The sequence below is a fragment of the Athene noctua genome, chromosome 1, assembly GCF_965140245.1.
Source record: "Athene noctua chromosome 1, bAthNoc1.hap1.1, whole genome shotgun sequence".
Taxonomy (NCBI): domain Eukaryota; kingdom Metazoa; phylum Chordata; class Aves; order Strigiformes; family Strigidae; genus Athene; species Athene noctua.
Genome location: NC_134037.1, coordinates 189,046,479 through 189,068,955, shown reverse-complemented (window position 1 = coordinate 189,068,955; position 22,477 = coordinate 189,046,479). Strand labels below are relative to the sequence as shown.

At 40.4% G+C, this 22,477-nt stretch overlaps 1 protein-coding gene across 3 annotated transcripts in view; it reads right to left on the bottom strand.

Moving 5' to 3' along the window:
* DHRSX (dehydrogenase/reductase X-linked) overlaps positions 1-22,477 on the bottom strand; it is a 176,158-nt gene that overhangs the window by 13,519 nt on the left and 140,162 nt on the right. For all 3 annotated transcript variants that reach the window (XM_074907837.1, XM_074907820.1, XM_074907828.1), the window contains one exon: positions 20,722-20,929. In XM_074907837.1, coding sequence (XP_074763938.1) covers positions 20,722-20,929 — 208 coding nt within the window. The remainder of the gene's footprint in view (positions 1-20,721; positions 20,930-22,477) is intronic.

Below are 22,477 nucleotides of genomic sequence, written 5' to 3'. Positions count from 1 at the left end.
ATTTTAGTGAAAGAATAGAAATAGGTGACAGTGGCTCAGATTTTCTAATCCTATCTTTCTGACAGATATAGTAAACAGAATTAGTTAGTCCAAGTCAGTAACTACATCCTCGGTTTTGATGAGAAAAATGTACCCTGTAAATTCAAGATATTTCTGTTTAAGTAATAAAACCCTTTAAAAATGACAGTTGTCTTCATTTTAATTAAAGCCATATTTCATCTGAAATCAGCTTGTAAGAAAAGAAAAAAATAGTCATCATGTAAACAAAACTATCACAACAGAATGCTAAAGTCACGAAATCACAGATTCTGAAACCATACAATTATGAAGCTGTCTACATAACTTAACCTCTCAGTTACCCGAGAGAAGTACTAAATTTGAAGGCAAAGGCTATATTCAGTTGCAAATTGACACATCTGAATGCTTACTAACCCACCAGAATCAACCTGTTTTTAACAAAATAACTAAACATGCAAATGCAAAGGAAGACTGAATCTGATTATTCAAATCATGCTTTTTGTTGTGTAGACTGAAAGTGAGTTTAAGCTCTATAACTTAAATCCCTTTGTTTAAATCAATCAACCCCAGGGCTCTTTACTGTCCACCAAGGAACCTATCAATGGCTTCAATTCAGAAGAGCCCCAAGGAACATGTATAACTTTAGACAGGCAAATAGTGCCATTGATTTCAATGAGATTAGTCATGTTTCTAAAATTATGTCAGACGAGATCTAAAGCATCATATCATCATACTGCAAAGCTCATTATAGAGAGAGCAAACACGCAGACTCTCAGGCACAAATGCTTCCCAAGGTCTGAAACAGAAGCGAAAAACTTCCATCTTGAAAACAACTTCTCATGAGAGAAATATTTAATCAGCAAAATGGCCTGAAAGAAGGGCAGGTTAGTAGTTGTAGTGCAGAGGGGGATGATAGCCTGGGGACTGGTGATAATGTTACTAATTTGCAAGGGGGCAGAGAGGGAAAACTGAAGGTGGCAGTTCTAACCAGTGGAACAGATAAAGAAAAGCAGGGAAGTGGGATGTACTGAAAATTGTTAAGTACTAGTAAGTAGCAAGACCCACATTTCCTGTCCACTTAAGTTGTTAATTTTAATATACAGCCTTAATTCATTCTCAGATAGCTTCTGTCTATGCAGAGGGCTTCGGACTGGGATTTTGATACTGGACTGATTAAGGACATAAGTAGCTATGACCCAGAACCTTACACTTGCAGAACTACAATAGCAATGAGAATTAACCTTTTCTTTTTATTAAGTGCCCCAGGAGAGTTTCTGTTGCACTTCTATTCATAGGGCTTTTTGACTAAAGGTTAGAGCAGTTGTTTAGAAGGGGAAACAAACACTGCGAGGTTTTGTGGTTCGATAAATACATGCTACAGACTCATCTGGTGCTGAAATAATTCACTTGGTTTAGGGAGCTCGTATTGAACTATGCTCTTTGGTAATGCCACTTTGCTAGACACGTCCGTTTGCCTTGAGAGTCCAATCAATGAGCTGTCCCCACTTGCTTGCTTGCAGTGATACACTGCAAACAGCAATGCTGCAGATGATTAAAATTCTGCTTCCTGGGAAAAATTCCAGTTGAATTAATGCAGAATTGTGCTGTGGTTTAGTAACTGCTTTTAACTCATAAAAATACAGGCTGAGGTCTGAGCAGAGGCTTGAATGCCAGCGTAGACTGCCTGTCCCAGCTCTCCCTGCTGCCTCTCCCACTTGCCTGGCAGCTTGCTTAAAATTCTACTTTTCACCTGCAAGTCTGCACATCTCTGCAGCCACCTATTGTTATTTAATACGTACTTCACAGTGGAATTGAATTGTTCCAATCAAGATTAGGACTATTTCTCTAGGTGATAAGCAAAGCACACCTGCAATCTAAACTTTCATCCATTTCTCCACTTGCCCTTTCATCATGCCCCACAACAATCTTGCAGATAGTTCCAGCTCTTCTTCATTCCCTTTTTCTTCTAAATTCCTAAATGTCTCTTGCCAGGCCCTCACTGCAACCTCACTGAGTGTGGGTCCTACATCAGCATGCTGGGCACTTGCTCTGTTAGGTCAGATCTCTTTATGCAGCCCATATGCCATGTGGAGGAGGAGGGTCTCCTCAGGAGCTCAGGGTAGGAGGGTTCCCAGCATAGCACCAACACTTGTCCTTCTTGGATCAACCATCCATGTCACCAAGCCCCTTCAGAAACCAAAAAGGGGTAGAGAGCAGCCTTGAAAGCACGAGCTCTTGGGACAGATGGTTTTTACCATCTCCGCAGCAAAAAGGCAAGCCCAAGTCTTTTGACAGTAGAGAAAAAAGAGGGCAATATTAGGTGAAACCTCATCAATATGTTGTCCCAGTCAAATCTAAGACAGGAGAAATGGTGGGTCCACAGGCAGAGCCAAGCCATTAGAGGAGGGCAGAAGTGAAGGCTTCTCTTGCAGCAAAACTGTAGCAAGGGGTATTTGAACAGTGGTGTGACTGCATGTTGCATTGCTGGATGTCCAGGGCTGCAGGGAAGGAGTGTCAGTGGGGCCAGTCTCAGGACGTAGAGGCCACCAGCATCAGCCACAATCCCTGCTGCTGCTCAGTCCTTCCCAGCGCATGAGCTGCTCCTGCCACTGGAGGGATGAGCTGCAAAGCCCCCTGTGCACTGCAAATGTCTGCTGAGCCGATGTGGCTAGTTTTCAGTCCCTGAGCTCTGTAAGTGAGCCACAATCAAGAAATAAGAGCTTCCCAAGCAGCACACATTTTACAAAAAAAAATAAAATCTAAACGTTTGTGTTTTACCAATTATATAAACTCCTTAGTGACCAAAACATAACTGACCTTTACTTTTATATCTGTGTTCAATAAAAGAGGATTACAATTGTTTGTGAACTTTGCAAAGTCTGTAACATGGCTTGGGGGAAAAAAAAACAAAACAAAACCTTAATTTATATTTGTCTAATCCCTAATAGGTTCTGATGGTCTGGGAAACAAATAGTTTTAATTATTTTCTCCCTGCTGAATCTCAGGTCTCATCATTTAATCAGAAAATAGCACATTACTGACAATTGGGATAAAAAGGAGAGTCATACAGTAGGCAAAACAGGAAATTACATTAGCACTAAACAGTGACAAATACGTCCTTCTTATTGCAGCCCTGTCCTGAGACAGCAGAACATTTATAACTCTGCCATTAAAAAATCCTAAACAACAACAAAAAAGTCCTTAAGACTTTTTCTATTTATCCTGAGACTTACGATCATTGAAAATGTCAATGTGGTCTTTGCAATAAAAAAATATTTTAAAGACTCCTTTTAGTTATTAATTAATAATGCACAGATCTTACACAGTGGTGTAAAATAAGTGCTACTTATTATTTTATTGGAACTACTGATGCATGAAAATGACTATAGAGCTAATCAATAGGTAATGACTATAGTTCAGGAGTAATGCTCTGTTCAAAGGAAAAAAATGGCTGCAGTTCACAAACAATTATTGACACCATGAAGCACGTGAATCAATGCCCACAAGAGATCTACACATTATATAAAATTTCTTCAGCAATATTTGCCTTTGTTCCTTTGTCGCAGTGTAATTTTTCCTGCCTGTAATACTGTGAATATATTAAAGGTTAGTGTGACTATATCAAAGACACTTAGAATAAAATGTAAAAGCTAGACTTCTGATCGATAAGTCTAACAGCCAGCAATGGCATGACTATTACCAGAGCGCTGTAACCATGGGACTCTGTTCAAAGTTCTTTCTTGCATAAGACATTGTCAGTCATGAAATGGCCAGGACCTCATCACTCAGATTTTTAAAGTCTTCCCAGTTTCTTTTTTGGCATGCAATTCTTTACTGCTCAGAGTAACTGGAAGTATGTGCGGTGGCTGGAGCTGGAGATGATGTGCCTCAGTGCTTGCTGAATCCCAGGGAGACAAATTTATCACTGGCTCCTATAGTGAACCAATGAGTTCCCATTGGCCTATTTCTCTAAATATAGCACTTTGCCTTGTTTTTATCTCCATCTCTATGTAGAGCAAGGGAAAAGCAAGAACTAGTCCAAGGTACCAATCTGAATTCTCCTCTATTAACACAGGGGAGAGAATAACCCATCGGTTCTTCATTTTTTTCTCACATTTTTCTTTTTGAGTCACATGTGGCTTGAGACATGGCTAGTTTATAGCCTGAAATGATGTACCTTTACTTTAGGTTTTAACTGCAAATCAGTCTGCTTACGCCAGAACAAACATCTGATCTTTGCTTAGAAAAATAAGACACTTCACTCCTGCCATCAGAGCACAGCTACTCGAACCCCTGACAACAGTTACCAGCAGCATCTGATAGAAGGGAGAGATTTTCAAAAGAATGAATACCCAGCTGTGACTAGAAATAAAAACATTTGGGTGTCTTACCACAGTTCTGCAGAAGAAAACAGCAGTATTTTTTAATCACTAATATAATAAAATGGAGAAAAGTGGTTTGGTTCTTGAAATATCAGGCAGATTCCTCTTCTAGTCTAAATTGATATTATGAAGAATTTACAAATAGCTGTAGATGACCACAGCAGAAAACAAAAAACATAATCACAAAGAGAAATCTGAAGGGAAAATAGCACTGAGGTACATGTTCTTACAGAAGATGTTTCCCCAAGCAAAAATAGATGGCCAAGACAAGTATGCTCTTTAACTCCTTCTCTGAAAATATAAACTCATTTCAAAAAAGCTCACTCTGGGTTTTTTTCCTTTATTTAGGCAAGTGTGAGAAATTACAAAATGAGACTGAAGACTCTCTCAGCATACACCTCATTTGCACGTAGTAGATTGCTGCTTACACTCAAAGAGCTTTTGTTTAGGAAAGGAAATAAAATCTAGACAGACCTCTGGCCTGTGCTAACTTCTGCTGCATTAAATAAGAACAAATACAACTATTTCAAAGATGTAAAGTGTGAAGGATGCTCAATGAAATGGACATGAAAATATAGCCCTGAATATACTGACATAATTTAAAAATAAACATAAAAATATGTATTCATGGGGTGAGGAGCAGGAAAGGAAGCCGCTATCCCAAAGCTCATGTGCCTCACTGCACTGCCCTGACGGCTCCCAGTTTTCTGGTTTAATTTAGAGAAAAGGTTAGTATCATCTATCATGTTCCACGGGTTGTCAGGAAAGCCAGTCCTACGTATTTTATCACCAAGAAGCCCCACTGAAGAGGTGTTTTAAATGCCTGCAATGGAGGTTGTTAGCTGACTACTTGCCAGCTGCAGTGTAGCTCTGTCTTTTCTTCCAATTCAAAAGTATATTAACCAGAGGATAATTGCAGGTTTTCTCATCCATAATCTACAGTGACAATAACAAACAGCAGATCAAATGAAAAGGATCTTGCAGTCTTCCAAAATATTCAGTGCTTTGTGTTTTATTAGAGACATTTATTTATCTTTCCTAAAAATTCTTAGGTATTGCAGGTGACTGAAATTAAGAGTGAAAGAATATTATTGAAAACTACTTGATAATACAAATTCAACTTGCAAAGCTACAGTAGGCTACGTTTTTGATTAGTATACGATTCAAAAGGAAATTATGGCTTTTATTAATATAATTTTGTATATGAAAAAGTTCTATACTTGAAGGTAAGTGATATTTTAACATGAAAATTATCTAGTCTCCACAGATTTTAGCAAAAGGACTCCAAAATACGAAAGGTACGCCAGGGTCCTGCATTTTAAATACACCTATTTTTCTATGATAATGGCGCTTTGTAATTGTAATAAGACAATACTTGCAAAAACCTGTTAAAAATACCTTCCATCAACAAATTTTTTACAGAAATACATGTTGACAGTAAAAATATGGAAAAATAAGAAATGAAGTTACATGTACATACTTAACAAAAATACCTTCCACCTACCACAAATGAAAATAAGGAATTTTTTTACTGGAGAAAACTGTTTACATTAAGAAATACCTATTGGCACAAATGATTCAGCAATGTGGTGTTCTTTACCAGAAAAACTACATGCTGTTTATTAATTCCTTGAAGTGGTAAAACAACATACATTTCAGTGACATGATTCATAGACAGATTTTTCCATCAAATATAAAAGAAACCCTATAGGCTGCTGACAACAATTGAAGGTGAATGAGATACTACTGAAATACAGCTAAATTGAGGGCAGCTTAAGAGACCTATGTTTCAGTGCACCACGCCATTTATTTTTCGACAGTTCAAATTTTTGGTATAATCCAAAAGATTTATTTTTAAATCTAGGCATCCATTCATATCTGAGGGCATGGCTTTAACTCTGTAGTTTGGAACATCAACACAGCTATCATAATGGATCCATGATAAGTAGTTTGCAGCAGGTCTATTGCTCTGATTTTAAAGACCCACCAAAGAAAGACCAAGAACCGAGCTTTGCAGTCTCTAAAGTACCACATCATGGTTTCATCAAAAAAGTCCATAAAAACTAAAAAAAAATAAAAAGGCGCTTTTTTTTTTTTTCCTCAAATTTTAATATGTGCAGTATAATTGCTCTATAAGAAAAATATGGCACGTAGTGGTGAAAACACCATCATAAAACAAGAACATAAGAATACCTTTGTTCACCTCAGGCAAAATCCCTAACCAAACTCTCTGTTCTGGAAGTTTTAGGAGTGGAAATTCTCATTATGCAAACCACTGCTAGTCTACTCTGGACACTGTCAATTGGAGATCCTCAACTGACTTCCAGGGAATACAAGCCTCCCCTGAGCTAGTAATCTCTGAAGTACTTTAGATGCAAACCAGACAGAAAGGACAAAGATGATGGCCTTGAGCTGCTTGTGGAAAACACAAGGGAAGCCACACATGCAAGTGTCACACTCCTTGCTGCTGGCCTGGCTGCCTGGCCTTTCTACTGAAAGTGGTCTCTTGTTCTAGAAGAATACTGTGGTAACCCAGATTAGAGATTAACAGGGTAACTATGCCAACTATCTCTACAGATCCATTTTTAACTTATTTTGGCTAATTTGTTTTTTAATAGCATGCACAGATTTCTTGACCAGGACAATAAAAGGTTTAATTTTCATTGAAGGCTCTTCAGTCTGAACCATAGCCCCATCTTTTTTTCCTGTAAACAAAAGCCAGCACTCTTGGAAGCACAGTTCAACACAGCTCATCAGCAACTAACTGGAAGAACTATTGTCTAAAAAGGCAAGGATAGAGGTGAGTGCACAAGGTGGCACATCTTGACCAAAGGTTTTCCTAAAGAAGAATTTGTTGGGTACTCAACATGTTGAAAATCAAAATGAATGTTTGTTGGGAAATCTTTGCTTTTGGACCCTTATATTGGACTCCTCTTTTTTTTTTTCTTTTCAGCATGAGTGAAAAACAGATAAACCCGAGGGAAAAAAATCTGATTCTAAATACAAAAGTAATTCAGAAGGAACAGAGGACTGCAGGAACCTCTTGGGATACCTCTGATCTCTTCATATTGCAGATATCCTATCAGCTGATCTTCTCCATTAAAAAGTTTCTTACTTCTTTCTTCTTCTTTCTCATTTCTCAAAGTAAATACATTTCCAGTCAGCTTGCTTCAATTCATTCTTGTCTTGACAAAATTGTTTCCTTAAAAGCAACATCACTCCTGTTTAGTTTGATTAAAAGCTCTTGCTAGGTATCACGATATAACTTGACAATAAAGAGAAAAACGAAGAAGGTTGTTACCTAGAGCTTCTACACAATCAAACTGAAATCAACACACAAAAGATGTGTTGTCTTTATGGTAACAGTGATAGCACTGGTACCATCCTTGAGCGGATGGTACCTGCTCACATCTATAAAGCCTAATGACGCTAATGATGAAAATGCTTTCTTTCCAACCAGTACAGAGCGGGACAGATTTTGCATCACACATGCGAGTGCTGCTTCTGAGCACTGGAGGTACTTTATAATCCCCTTGGCTTCTCTGAGTGAACTGTTGTGTAGTGACCTGGAGATGACAAGTCCAGGTACCTCAGCACAAACACATTTTATATTTTATCAGTTATTCAAAAGGCTGGAAATAGATGACTCACCACCAATCTGCCTTTGATCCAGTGCTGTGCAGAGTGGGTTGAAACTCTCACAGGAGAAGATATACAGCCAAGGTACTGGGTAATGGATATATTTTGCAGTTTCATATGAAATAGGCTTGCCCCAGTACAAGGAGTAAAAACCCATCACACCACTAAACCCAAAATTGAGCACTGAGAATATATAAAATAGCATTAACAGGACAATTATATTTAGAAAAAAAGACTACGTAAAACTTTCTGCTACCTGCCTTCCAGATCTTCTTGTTGAATGGATTTCAAACAACATCAGCTGAATCTAGTATTATAAACATTTGAAGACCTGCAGGCCCTCTAAAGCAATTAGGGTTTGGTGTATCTGTGCCAGCCTTAATCCACTTCCCCAGACAATAGGCATATAAAATAAGACACAAACCCAAACCAGGCAAGAAATATAAAAGACCAGTCCCCGATCAAGAATAACCTCTAAGGAGCAGGATCAGACATGTAAAATCCTTTACATAAGGACAGTACTCCACATAGAGGATGCAATGTCAGATCAGATAATCCTTGCTACTAGAATACACAATAAGATTGGGACCTGGATGGTTTTAGTTTTGGGCATCATTTACTTGTTTAGCAGGTTCTGATCAGCTACACTTGTGCAAAGCCACTGATGAATTAACAAAACTTCATGATGACGGAAGTCAGCATTTTATATGCAAAGGAAAATGGGGACCTACATTGTCATTACTGGTCATGATGTATGAGAGTGGTGATAAGTGAACTCCTCTCTGAGAAATAACCAAGCTGCATTCACAGCTTGGACAGTCAAAAAAATAACCTTTGTACCTGGACAATGTACAACCCTGACAGAAAAAAAAAAAGCATGCTGCCCCATAGTGCCTTTTCTACAATCATTTTTAGGACAGAGCCACCTGTCAAAATATACTGATAGCATGTAATTTTATTTCAACACTCTGAGCTCCAAAAACAATGGGACAGCTTTTCTCTCTCTACATTTTAATCATTTTAGGATAGTATGAGACAAGTGGCAGACGCTGTGAAAGACTGCATTTTGCATCTCAAGAGCTTGGCAGGCAAAAATATTGAGTAAGTCAATCAATACTGCTCTTCCTGAAACAAATTCAGCCTCAGCATACTGTTGCTGCAGGGATGCAAGGCAGCTGGAGAGCCATTGCACAATGCCGCTTGCAGCAAAACCGTGGGAACACAGGGTTGCCAGACACGGGGCAACAACTCTGGCCCCTGCTATTCATTCAAAAAGTTACATATATACTAAATTGGATAAACTATTAATAAGACGGTAAATTAAGCTTGTAAGTTGGTGGCACCTAGCTCCAAGACTTTCATGAGCAATTAAGAGACATTGGGAACAACTAATTTTTTCCGACCATGCCTGAGCCTAGGACCAGCAGCAGCACCTCCTTCCTATTCCAGTGACAGAAAAGTAGGTCAGCATGATGGGGCCAAATACCACTATAAATCCCATCCCTGATAAGCTGTCCAAGTTCATTCTTGTTTTATTGCACATTGCTCAGGTTTCATCCAAATCCTCTTCTGCATATGCTCTGTACTCCCCGCAGAGTGCCTGCTTTGTGGTAACATAACTCCTGTGGTTACTTCCCCTTTCCAGCACTGAGATGGCAACAACCAAATGTAGTCATTTGCCCTGAAGAGACTCACAGACCCAATTTAAAAAGAATGTTTAAATATGTAATAACAAATAGAAACCACTAACTCGGGACAGATTGTATTAATGACTTGTGTTTGTGCCACATCTAGGATCAAGCTCCTTCTAGAAAAATGGGGGCTAGACTCACTGCATCAAATTCCCTTCTCATGTTTACCTGTTGAAATCCACCAAATCCCATGTATTTAGCCGGGAACATAATGAGAACAAAATGAACCATGTGAACTATGTCTTGCAGTATATCAGTAGCCTTTCTAAAATGCAAACACGAATGTGTGGGGCTGCCAGTCATTATTGTCATACTCATTACTAAAGCCAGAATTATTCAAGTCACTTCTGAATTGAAACTTTTCAGAAGTAACAAAGTGGGTTCTGGACAATCCTGTTATTTTAAAAAATGTATTTGCTGTTTCCAGTTCTTCCTCAAATAGTGGGTGGTGTTTCTTCCCAAGGTTCTCTTGTTACATACATTACACTATTATAAATACTATTACACTATAATAAATACATACATGGAGTACACATAACTACCCATATAAATGGGGATCTGTGTGACAAATGGTGGAGACACAATGGATTGTAAACATATATGAGAAATACATTTCATAAGTAACTGGGATTTCCTCACCCGTGGATGCCTACAAACATGTTTCAAATTTATATGGGAAATGGTCTGATATTTCAAACACCTTAGAGCTGTTATTTGAAAAAACAGCTTGATTACAGGTTACTTGTGCCCCAGATATATGAACGCACCTTTCCAGTTCCTACCCTCTTCTGTGCACATCTAAAAATATACTATCTTCACTTCTTTACTAGCATCACTGGTTTTAAAAATAAGAAAAATTTAATGTCCTGTACCTTGGGATGGGATTCATCTTAATGAACTTTATACCTTTATATAGCAAAGATGTCTACAGCTGAGCTAGTCACCAGAGGACCCCTTCATCATTCAAAGGGGTAAACTGGCACTTGAAGGGCTTGATTCATCTGGCCAACTGTAGATATTTATCCTAGGATAAGACATATCCAGTACCGGCAGTGACCATGATTTGATCACTGGATGAACAGCTCTGATGATGGCATTCATATTGCAGACATTAATGAACTAGGAGAACTGTCAGAGGTTGTTTCCAGGCAGAGATGCCTTAGACCACCAGAAAAGGAAGTTTAGTGGCAGAACTTGGCATTTTCTGTGAACCTCTGAAAGCTTAGGATAACCATTAAAAATTGTGTCTATGTTGTTCATGGAAGAGTTTCCTTACCTCACATTGAACGTTTTTTCAGTCTCCTTGGATTACTGGTAAATTAAGGACTGTCACATTCAGAGAGGGGGAAAGGAGTGTCTGTAAATCTCCAAAACCTACTAAAGTTAATTTTTCTGTAGTAAGTAGGGGCTTTAGGTGATGATGCTCTGTGATATAAATTTTATCAGCATTGTTTTATTACAGATGCATTACTCACAAGTAGCGAAACAATAAGGAATGCAGGTAGGTCATCCCCAGGGAAATATTAATTGATCTATAATGCATACCACCTGTGGTGGCAAACTGGCCATGTGTATATGTATATACTTATATGAATATGCACTCCCACATCTCCTTATTTTAGTGATCTAATTCCAAAGTGCTGCTCACCCATAAGCTTGATAGCAGGATTTTCCAACGAAAGCTGGTGGGTGGTCTTTCTCCTTAACTCAATGTTATGCCTCTTCAGCATGGAAGAGAGAAACTGCCTGTAACTCCTGTCTTGCCCTTGATGAATGGGTTGTTTTAATGGGGCTGGGGTGGTTTCCTCTCCCTCTTGTTCTTTCTCTCTCTCAAAGGAGTATCTGAGAGATATGCTGACAAGAAAGACTAGTGGCTGCCCTGTATTCTGTTGGCAGTGGGTTCAAGTTTCCAACAGCATTGCATTACCTGACTGAAAGAAAATGGAAATTTGATTACGTGGTGATGGAGGTAGAACTTCCCATGCATGTGAGGGAGAATTATAGCAGTGTGATGATATAACCATAACAACTAACTACAGATTATGGATTGAAAGTGAAAGACGAATGGTCTAGTTGAAGTTTCAAGATTTTCTCTAATTTCAACCTCTTTTCTGAGACCTTTACATTAGAGGCATTGTGGTTACCTTCTTTTAAACTGAAAGAAACCAGTACTGAGTCCCTGGCATGTGTTTGGTCCACAGAAAACTGTCTTCCTCTTTTGTGTTTTCTCTATTTTCAACAAGTCTGGCTGGGGATTTCCATACAAAGGTATTAACCAAATACATAGGAAAGTACTGCCGAGAAATGTTAGCAAGGAATAAATTGATTGAAAGAAAATGTCTTTCCTAACTGACTCTGTGGGTTCCAAATATGAAAATAGTTACAGATTATAAGACAATAGGTGCTGATTGGTTAACACTGGTTAGGCTCATCTATTTTCACAATTTCTTAACCGTTTTCTTACTCTGTCCTCATTACATCAATACAGAGAGGTTTTTTTCACTCTTTTGGATACAAATTTAATTCCTTTCAGATAGAATGAAAGAATCTGCCTGAGCTGTCAAGTTAAATCAACAGTTCTCTACCACACAGGAGTTAAGCATAAACTCTTTCTTACACAGTAGAAATATCTTTTCGGTATGCTTTTGACCTGCCAGAAAAATGATATAACAACGTTTCAGTCACTTATCAGTCCAAAAGTTTTGCTCCAAAACAATTTCACATAGGGCAAGGATAGGTTTCTACACAGTGCATAGTGTAGGATTAACCTGTGTTTCTTTAGGCCATTTTTCAGGCTAGAAAAGGTCAATCTTGCAGGCAGTTAGACATGGTGACAGATTTCCTGTCCTATGAACACTTTTAAAAGATGGAAGATAACCTTCCCTTTTCCCAGTGTCAGGGAAAATAAAAAAAAAAAAAAAAAAAAAAAAAAAGGATGCTTTTCTGGTTTTAACCAAACAACTAAAACTGTGGGACATGGTGCGAGATGGATCTCTTTGTGCACACTCATTAATTTTTCGCTTGCTCCACAGCTATGTTTCAGCCTGTTCCAATTAGCACCCTCCAAGAGGAAGCCTGGGTGTGGTTTGGGGATAGATCATGCCAGCAGTGGCTCCAATAAGAGTTGTAAACAAGAACTTCCAGGGAGACCTGGTTACCCAGAATATGGAGAAGACTGAGGTACTCAACGACTTTTTACCTCAATCTTCACTGGCAAGTGCTCCAGCCACACCACCCAAGATGCAGAAGACAAAGGCAGGGACCAGGATTATTAAGAACCACCCACTGTAGGAGAAGATCAGGATTGAGACCACTTAAGGAACCTGAAGGTGCACAAGTCCATGGGATCTAATGAGATGGGTCCTGAGGGAACTGGCAGATGAAGCAGCCAAGCCACTATCCATCATATTTGAGAAGTCATGGCAGTCCAGTGAAGTTCCCACTGACTGGAAACGAGGAAACATAACTCCCATTTTTAAAAAGGGAGGAAAGGAGGACCGAGGGAACTCCAGGCCAGTCAATCTCACCTCTGTGCCCAGCAAGATCATGGAGCGGATCCTCCTGGAAACTATGCTAGGGCACATGGAAAATAAGGAGGTGATTGGTGACATCCAACATGTCTTCACTAAGGGAAAATTGTGCCTGATGGATTTGGTGGCCTATGATGGAGTTACAGTGCTGGTGGATAAGAGAAGAGCAACTGACGTCATCTACCTGGATACCTGGACTTGTGCAAAGCATTTGACACTGTCCCCCACAACATCCTTGTCCCTAAATTGGAGACACGTGGATTTGATCGATGAGCTACTCAGTGGATAAGGAATTGGCTGGATGGTCACACTGAAAGAGTTGGGGTCAATGGCTTGATGTCCAAGTGGAGAGCAAAGATGAGTGGCGTCCCTCAGGGGTCAGTACTGGGATCAGTGCTGTTTATCTTCTTTATTGGCAACATGGACAGTGGAATTGAGTTCATACTCAGCAAGTTTGTCCATGACACCAAGCTGTATAGTGCAGTCAACATGGTGGAGGAAAGGGATGCCATCTAGAGGGACCTTGAGATTTGCATTTGCATCCCAGCCCAACTGTATCCTCAGCTGCATCAAGAGAAGTGTGGCCAGCAGGTCAAGGGAGGTGATTCTGACCCTCTACTCCACTCTCGTGAGACTACACCTGAAGTACTGTGTCCAGCTCTGGGGTCCCCAACTTAAGAAGGACATGGACCTGTTGAAGTGTGTCCAGAGGAGGGCCACCAGATCAGGGGTCTGGAGAACCTCCCATATGAAGACAGCCTGAAAGAGCTGGGGTTGTTCAGCCTGGAGAAAAGAAGACCCCCGGGAGACTTTATAGTGGCCTTCCAGCACTTAAAGGGGCCCTACAGGAAAGGTAGGGATGGACTCTTTATCAGGGACTGTAGTGATAGGACAAGGGGTAATGGTTTCAAACTGAAAGAGGGAAAATTTTTTTACTGTGAGGATGGTGAGAAACTGGAACAGGTTGCTCAGAGAGGTTGTGAATGTCCCCTCCCTGGAAGTGTTCATGACCAGGTTGGAAGGGGCTTTGAGCAACCTGATCTAGTGGAAAGTGTCCCTGCCTCTTGCAGATTGGTTGAAACTAGATGATCTTTAAGGTCTCTTCCTTAAAGTCTAACCATTCTAGGTGATTTTCAAGGTCTTTTCCAACCTAGATGGCTCTGTGATTCTGTGAATTTCAAGTCTGGACTCCCTCTGTTGCACTGCAACACAATCCCACCCATTTTGTGCTGTCCTGTCCAGCATCCCTTGCATGCCATACACCAAGGCACACAACACAAATCCTTCATTTTCTTGCCATCAAAACACTCTCCAGCAACTCTTAACATGCTTCTTATCATAAATATTTTGACTGCTGTGGGAATACAACAAAAGATTGGTGAGGAGGACTGTAAACATGCTAAAGTGATTTGCAACTGGGGTGTCGAAAAACACATATATCATACTAAATGTTGTTTAGCTTCATGTGCTTGATGGGTAGAATGTCCACATTTAGATAACATAGGCCTCTGAGAGGCTCAGAGGCATCTTATCGAACATCTTTGAGATACCTGCCCTGCTGCAGGAAAGATCAAAGCACAATGGAAAATCCCTGATACACACAGGTGAAAGCAGCAGGTTTGAGAACTTTTCTTTCTTCTCCTTTTTCTGCCTAGCAAGGACTGAGCTCCACAGTGCCTGTGTCCCTGCTTGCATGCCTCTGCCCAGGTGCTCCTATGGAGATCCCCTGGGTCATGAGGTAACAAGAATAAATTTACTCTTTGCATTTCATCCGTGGTTTTGTGGTTGTTCTTGCATCCTGACTATGCCGGCTCACACAACTGCTTAGTCCTGAGAAAACATGCACAAAACCAATGGTATCTGGGGATACAGGGGAACAACAGGTTCAGTGGAGGCCTGGGTCCAATGCTATTTAAATGTGCACTGAGAGTCAGCCTCCTTTAGGGGGGTAGACACAAGAGACTGTGGTCTGAAGCCTTCTTATTCAGCAGTTAGAATAAATAAAGCAGCCAAGCTGTATCAACATACCCCATAACAGGCAGGACCTGGATGCCTACGCTAGTGCAGGGATTCACAGGCAAGAAAAATACCCAGATGACCGGGATTTGGGAGCTCAAAGGTGGATCATTCATTAGCCTTCTCAGATGGGTCCCTCCATCTTTCCCCCTAGAATCATTATATGGCTGTATGAATAATCAAATATTTATGAGATGGAAAAAAAGAAAGCCTATGGCTCTGAAGCTTAAACCCTTACAACAATGTGTATGAAAATGGGACCTGCTTAAAGACTGGAGTTACTGGAATAAAATAGACCATTTCCTTCTCTCTGATTTTGACCAGAATCCTATTTTTGATATGAAAAGCCTTTTGTAAAAATTAAACACAAATGACATGCTTCTGCAAGTAGCTTTCATTTTGTGAGAAAATTCTAGACTAGCTTTACATGAGGACCACACACTCATATGGACAGAAGATGTTGATGCTGATGAATTGCTGCTTTCAGCTGTAGAATTTAATTATTCTCATTCTCTACAGCTGGCGTTATTGTGTGATGATGTGTTTGTCTTCTGACACCTCGGGAGGAGGATGAAATGAATTTTCTACATTCACAGTGCCAAAGGGACAGTTTGAATAAGAAATGCTGCAATAAGACCTGCATGACTATGTCCTCTGGCAGGAATGAAGAATCCAGGTTCTTTAGATCTTGTTTTCTAGCAGCACTTACAGACTGGAACCATTTCTTTTAAAATGTTGTAGAAAAATCACACTAAAGTTAAGCCTGTTTTGACAGATGAAAGAAGTGAACCAGTTTATATTGGCTGATTTCTATCCTGTGCTCCTGAAGCCTTTCCCTTCACTTCTACAGGCTGGCAGGGTCACTAATCCTACTCGTTTTCAGTTTGTCAGTCAATAATCACTTATGTGGCACTATGTCTTTGGAAATGACAGCTAAGACAAGATCTGATGCACAGTATTTCTGCGACAATACCTTCCTAAATACCAATCTGAGGTGGCTGAAAAAACAAATACTCTGATAATGGCATGTTCACCAAACTTGTCACAAAGCAGGTTTTAGGAAAGTTTACAACACTGCTATGCAGGAAATGTCTCTATTTTGATGGCATAATGAAGTCATATGAAGCAGAACAGTCCCTGCCATTGGACATCAATGAGAGTCAACTTCTTTTTTTTTTTCTCTAAGGCATTTTAATAGTATCACAAGCAGAGGCCATCTGGCTTAAGAATGAATATTCAGTATCCATAGCAGAAGCAGAAATACTTGAGAGGGAAATGGTACCTTCCTGGCTTCCAGCTTGGACTGTACCATCACTAAAACCGGTATGTTGCACAGTCGGCTAAATTGCAGTTTGATGTCCAACTATTTTTTTTTAGGCTATTATTGTCTTATTAATTAGTTATTGTTTCCTAGTTTGCACTTTATGTCTTCAAAAAAAAGATAATTTTATGTTAAAAATTCCTAAGGGATAACTATTTCACTGCACTGCACTGCAGAGGACTGTGACAGCTTGTCAGCTTCTATTTACTGAGAAGTCATAGGGGTAGAAATTAATTTATTTTTGGGGAATAAACATAATTTCTCTCTTGTGTGTGACAGGTGCAAACCCTGTTTATTAAAAATGTAGAGAAAACATTTGCAAAATGGAAATTTAAAGAACAACTACTGCCACAGACAATAACTTTCCTGAGAAAGAATCAAGCTGAGAAAGAATGAAACCATCACTTCTAAAGGGCAGGCATTCATTCCACAAATTTTATGACTGTCACCGGATCCTTTAGCTTGGCCAGTCTTATTTCTACAGGGGTCCTTCTCACTGCAGCTTATTGGGGAAAAAAAAACCAAACCGATTTCTCAGAGATTTTTTTGAGCTATGTATGAAGACCAGAAGACAATGTTACACAGTTCCAAGAAACTCAAGCTGTTAATACTTTGAGTAAATTATATGTACATACCATGGCCTATTACTGAGCCTGTAGGCTTATATGTTTAAGTACCTAAATATCTTGAGGCAGCTCTGAGGCAGATGTTGAGTCAACGGCCTTATCTGCCACGTGGAGTTGCCTCAAATGCAAGCAGCTCAACCAGAGTGGGGGCCACACTGCCATCCCTAGGAGGTATTTGACATGAATGCAACAGGGACCAGTGCTGGCAGAAGTGCATTTAAAGGTAGTGGAAGGCTCTGCCACAATATTTTGGAATTAAATCGAACAACATGTTGACTGTCTCCCGAGGGTATGTGATGTGATAAATTCATGATGCATTTCCTCACCAGAGCTATCTGGGCGGTGTTAGCTCTCATGAGCGCCAGGTTGCAGCGGGTGAAGCAATTTCCTGCATGCATTTAGAAACAGCTTCAGAATACTTCAGGGTGAGAAAAGTTAGTGGAGCCAATATGATTAGAGAGCTATCACCTCATCTTCACTGCATTACTGCTATAATCCAAGAAGGAAGATTCATGTATGTGCACTCAGGAACAAAATTCCAGGGGAGAAGAAATCTGTAATATCAACCATCAGTTAATATTATCAGACAAATGAATTTTCTTGTACTTGCTTTCTTACTTTTCTCAAGGGAAATTTACCCTAGTGCATGAGACCAACAAAAGACCCACCCAAGCTTGAATGCTGGGTATTATAGCACTTGGTACAGTGCTACTGAAATCGCCAGGCAAGCTTTCAACGTGAGCTTGCTGTGGATCTAAACATCACCTTGTGATGCAGTTCTGCTGGAGCTGAACAGGGGGTACCTATGTGAAGAAGTGCTCTTGAATGCCTGTGAGAACCTCATGAAGTTCAACAAGGCCAAGTGCAAGGTCCTGCACATGGGTCAGGGCAATTCCATGGACAAATACAGGCTGGACAATGAGTGGTTGAGAGCAGCCCTCCAGAGAAGGATTTGGGAGTAATAGGGAATGAAAATCAGACTATGAGCCAGGAGTGTGCACTTGCAGCCCATCTCAACCATATCCTGAGCTGCATCAAGAGAACTGTGGCCAGCAGGTCAAGGGAAGCGATTCTGACCCTTTACTCTGCTCTTGTGAGACCCCATCTGAAGTACTGTAACCAGATCGGGGGCTCCCAGCATAAGAAGGACATGGATGTGTTGGAATAAGTCCAGAGGAGGCCACGAAGATGATCAGGGGGCTGGAGCACCTCTCTTATGAGGACAGGCTGTGAGAGTTGGGGTTGTTCAGCCTGAAGAAGAGAAGGCTCCAGGGAGACCTTTTAGCAGCTTTCCAGTACCTAAAGGGGACTTACAGGAAAGATGGGGAGGGACTCTTTATCAGGGAGTGCAGTGATAGGATGAGGAGTAGTGGGTTTAAACTGAAAGAAGGTAGATCCAGATTAGATGTAAGGAAGAAATTCTTTACTGTGAGAGTGGTGAGACACTGGCACAGGCTGCCCAGAGCAGCTGTGGCTGCCCCCTCCCTGGCAGTGTTCCAGGCCAGGTTGGACGGGGCTTTGAGCAGCCTGGTCTAGTGGAAGGTGTCCCTGCCCATGGCAGGGGGCGTGGAACTAGATGGTCTTTAAGATTCCTTCCAAGCTGAAGTATTCTATGATTGTATGAATGTGAGAAAGGAAAGCAAAGTCAATCCTGTGTACATGGACTATCTTAAGCAATAAGCAAAGAGTAGAGTTTGGAGCTGTAACTCAAAAATCTGAGGACAGGAAGAGTGATAGTAGGAGTTTCCCTCTCTTTTAGCTTATGGGAAAGACACACTGAGTGTTAATAAAAATGTGAAAATCTCAACCTCAATAACTGAAGCATTCACTTACCCAAACCTGAAGTTATTATGATTCAAAAAGCAGTTAATACATTTTCTTCTCATGCTGTACACACATTGCACTTCCATGCAAATCAGTATGTCTGTCCATCATTTGTTGCAAGGCAGAATTCCTTTACAGCCGTATCTCATTCGGAGAATAAGAAGTGATCAGGAACTATCAGCAGCATTACTATTAGAGATGCAAGTATAAGACTCCCTCTTGTGATAAATCCAAACTCATTTTATCTGTGTTCTGTGACATCCCATTCAGTGTATAAACATCATTAGTATAATACAAAAATGTCTCTCCCTGGGCACACCAATAAAACTGGATGAGATTGAGTGCTGTAAACAACAAGGGACTCAATTTTCATTCTCAGACACAGACTTTTTGTCAGAATTTTGTGGCTCTGGAGGAAATACTAAGAACAACCTAACATCTACATGAAACTGTTATTTTAGCAAGGTGGAGTAAGTCTAATCATAAAAACACCAGCACCCGAGACTGATATTTAAAATGGCAATCACAAGAGGCAAAACAAGTTTAATATATACAATCTGGCAAAGCTGCATTCTGCTTCTTTAAGAATGCATTACATATTATGAGTATTCTTATTACAATTTTATTGCAATATTCAAGGTGTACTCAGAAGTTTCTATTAATCTTTTTTAATATGGGTTTATTTGTTTGCATCTTATTTTGAAGCCACTCTTCCAGCCTCCAGTTTCATTTCTAAAATTAAAGCTAGTGATATTTCCATATCAAAGTTTAAAATTAATTTGCTTTGTGGGACATGCCCCTTGATCTAAAATACTTCATTTTAATTAGAACATTTAATTTTCTCTAATGGAATCAGGTTCCATTCACTTAATCCAAAACTACTTTCTGAAAGAATTATAAGCAGTACATTTTCTCAGCACAAATCCTCCTAAGGCTTGTCCACATGAGGAGATTGCACCTATGCAGCTAAATTGATTTTAGATTGATCTACTTACACCACTATAAAATGTTACTGAAGTTAACCTTAACTGGGTCTGCCCCACTTCTGGACTGGTTTTACCAAACAGCTTTAAGTTTCCTAATGCAGACCAGGAATAGATAATAGTAAATCAGGTATCACTACAACTGTGTTATAATGAAAAAGCTGAATGAAAATTGTCCCACCTCCCAGAGAACAAGAGTCTGGACCTGCACAGCCTGGAACGTGGCTACTTCCCACCACCATTTTTGTACAGCTTCATTCTTTCCTTTGCTCTCTTCTCTGTAATATATTGAGTACATGTACACCATGCCAGATCACGTCTAATTCTCATTAAGAGGACGTACAAGACATTTCCAAGGAACACTTTGCATATTCTGGCTTCATGTTAGGACAATGTTCTGCTCACATGCATGCACAGAGGCACATGGGTAGATCAGGGCAGAGATAAATCAGTGTATGGTCAGACAGCGAAGAGCATTTCCTTCCCTTACTGTGAGATCTCACTCCCTCCATTTAAAATAACTGTTTATTCTGGGGAAGGACTGTCTTTATCAGTTTTGTACATCTCATCAGCACAGAGAAATGCCATAAATACCATACATTATGATAAACTTCAAAACACCTTCAGCTCTGTGCTTAGAGATCTCACAGTGAGGAACATTGTCAACAAAATTACTTAAAAAATGGCATACCTTGAAAAATAACCAGGCTGTCATCCATATGGCCACTTTTACAACCCAAAACACGTGCTTGTAGAGATCAGTATTCACTACTCCAGGGTCTACTACATTAGCAGTCACATGGCTTCCATTTGCAGTCAGAAGATGCTGTAGTCGATAGGTAAATAACACAAGGGCAAGTTTGCTTTGGGCATAGGCTCCATGGGGTGAATACGAACATCTGTATACAGGAGAGAAAGACAGAGGGAGATGCACATAAAAAAAATCAGAAGGAAAACAGAATTGCACAAACGTCAAGTGTACTGCATATCCAGCAAACAGACAGCTATACATCGAGTCGTCAGAAGAAACAGCTTATCATTGACAGGTGTGTTGTTTGTTGGAGTTCTGGTGATTATTCCATCAGACACCAAGTCTGATTTATGGAAGGGAAAAGGATTAATATAAAATTACACAGTACCTGCCAGAATCTCTATGTCAAACTATTTAAACTACAAACGCTGAGGCAGCAATCTCCAGTATATTATCACCTAGAGGCCCTCCAACTACTCTCCCCTTCCTCACTGCCCTCTTCCCATACATCCATATCCTGTTCCCACCCAGTAAATCCATGCCTGATCATAGTGCTCCTGGTTATTATTATTTGTATTGCATCAGGACCTACTATCTGATGAAAGCTCCTCTGTTGGGCACACAGCACAGATGAGTAAGGTAATCATTGCACCTGCCCCAGTGACACACCAGATTACGCACAGCTAAAGAGATGGATAAAAAGATGGGGCAAGGAGGGCGGCTGCAAGTGTAACCACAGTTATGCCATATACAGCCTTCAGAGCAAGGACGGCTGGCTGGGTCTGTGCCAAACAGGAGGTGCGACAAAGGCACAGTACTGGAAGTTATGGCAAAATATTATCTGTTGAGACTCCTGTGAATCTCTCTCATCTGGATGCTGAATTTGCCTTTCTTTCAAGTCAAGCTTTCTAGGAACTGATGATTAGTTGGGTTTCACTGTATGAAGGCAGCGGTATTTTTTTTTTTTAATAAGTAGGCTAGTTCCAGGCAAATTAGCAGGTATGTCACTTGAAACGCTCCTCCTGACTGGGGCCTCACCATCACTTCCACAAATTCCTATGCCATGACAATTCACTCTTGTAATTACTACAGCCTCTCATGTAACCTTTTTTGTGCTTAACAGAACCAAAGGTAATTCCTGGCATTATAGACAGCTCACAGGCAAAGCAGGCAGGAGCCTAAAATGATGGGCTTCTGGGGGCAGCAAAACAACTCTAGTCACCATCCCCTTTTTCTCTGCCATAGTCCAGGAAGCGGCCGCTGCTTGATGCTGCTGCCAATGTGGAGCCAGGGACTGGGGTATGTGAAGCAGCAGCTACTGCTGGTGGAGGGAGATAGAGGGGCACTGACCGAGGAGCAGATCTCTTCCAACTCTCTCCTTCCCCCTAATTGTTGTCCTGCCTCTGTGACAGCTGCAGCTACAGCTCCATCCTCTACACCTTCACCCTTAGTGCAGTAAATGCCCAGGCTGGGGATGCTCCTACTCCACTGTAAATCCTGCCTTCAGTTTTCTGTGGTTGCCACTACCTGCAAGGTTTTTGTTTGGAGGGAACAGCAAATATGTCTCAGGGTTCTTTTTGTTATCTCATTCTTGTTGAATACCTTATTTATAATATCCTGTACACTTCACCACAGAAAGCCCTGCATGCTAACAAACAGGCTGAGTCTCTGCAGAGGTATAAGGCTATTGGAGCAA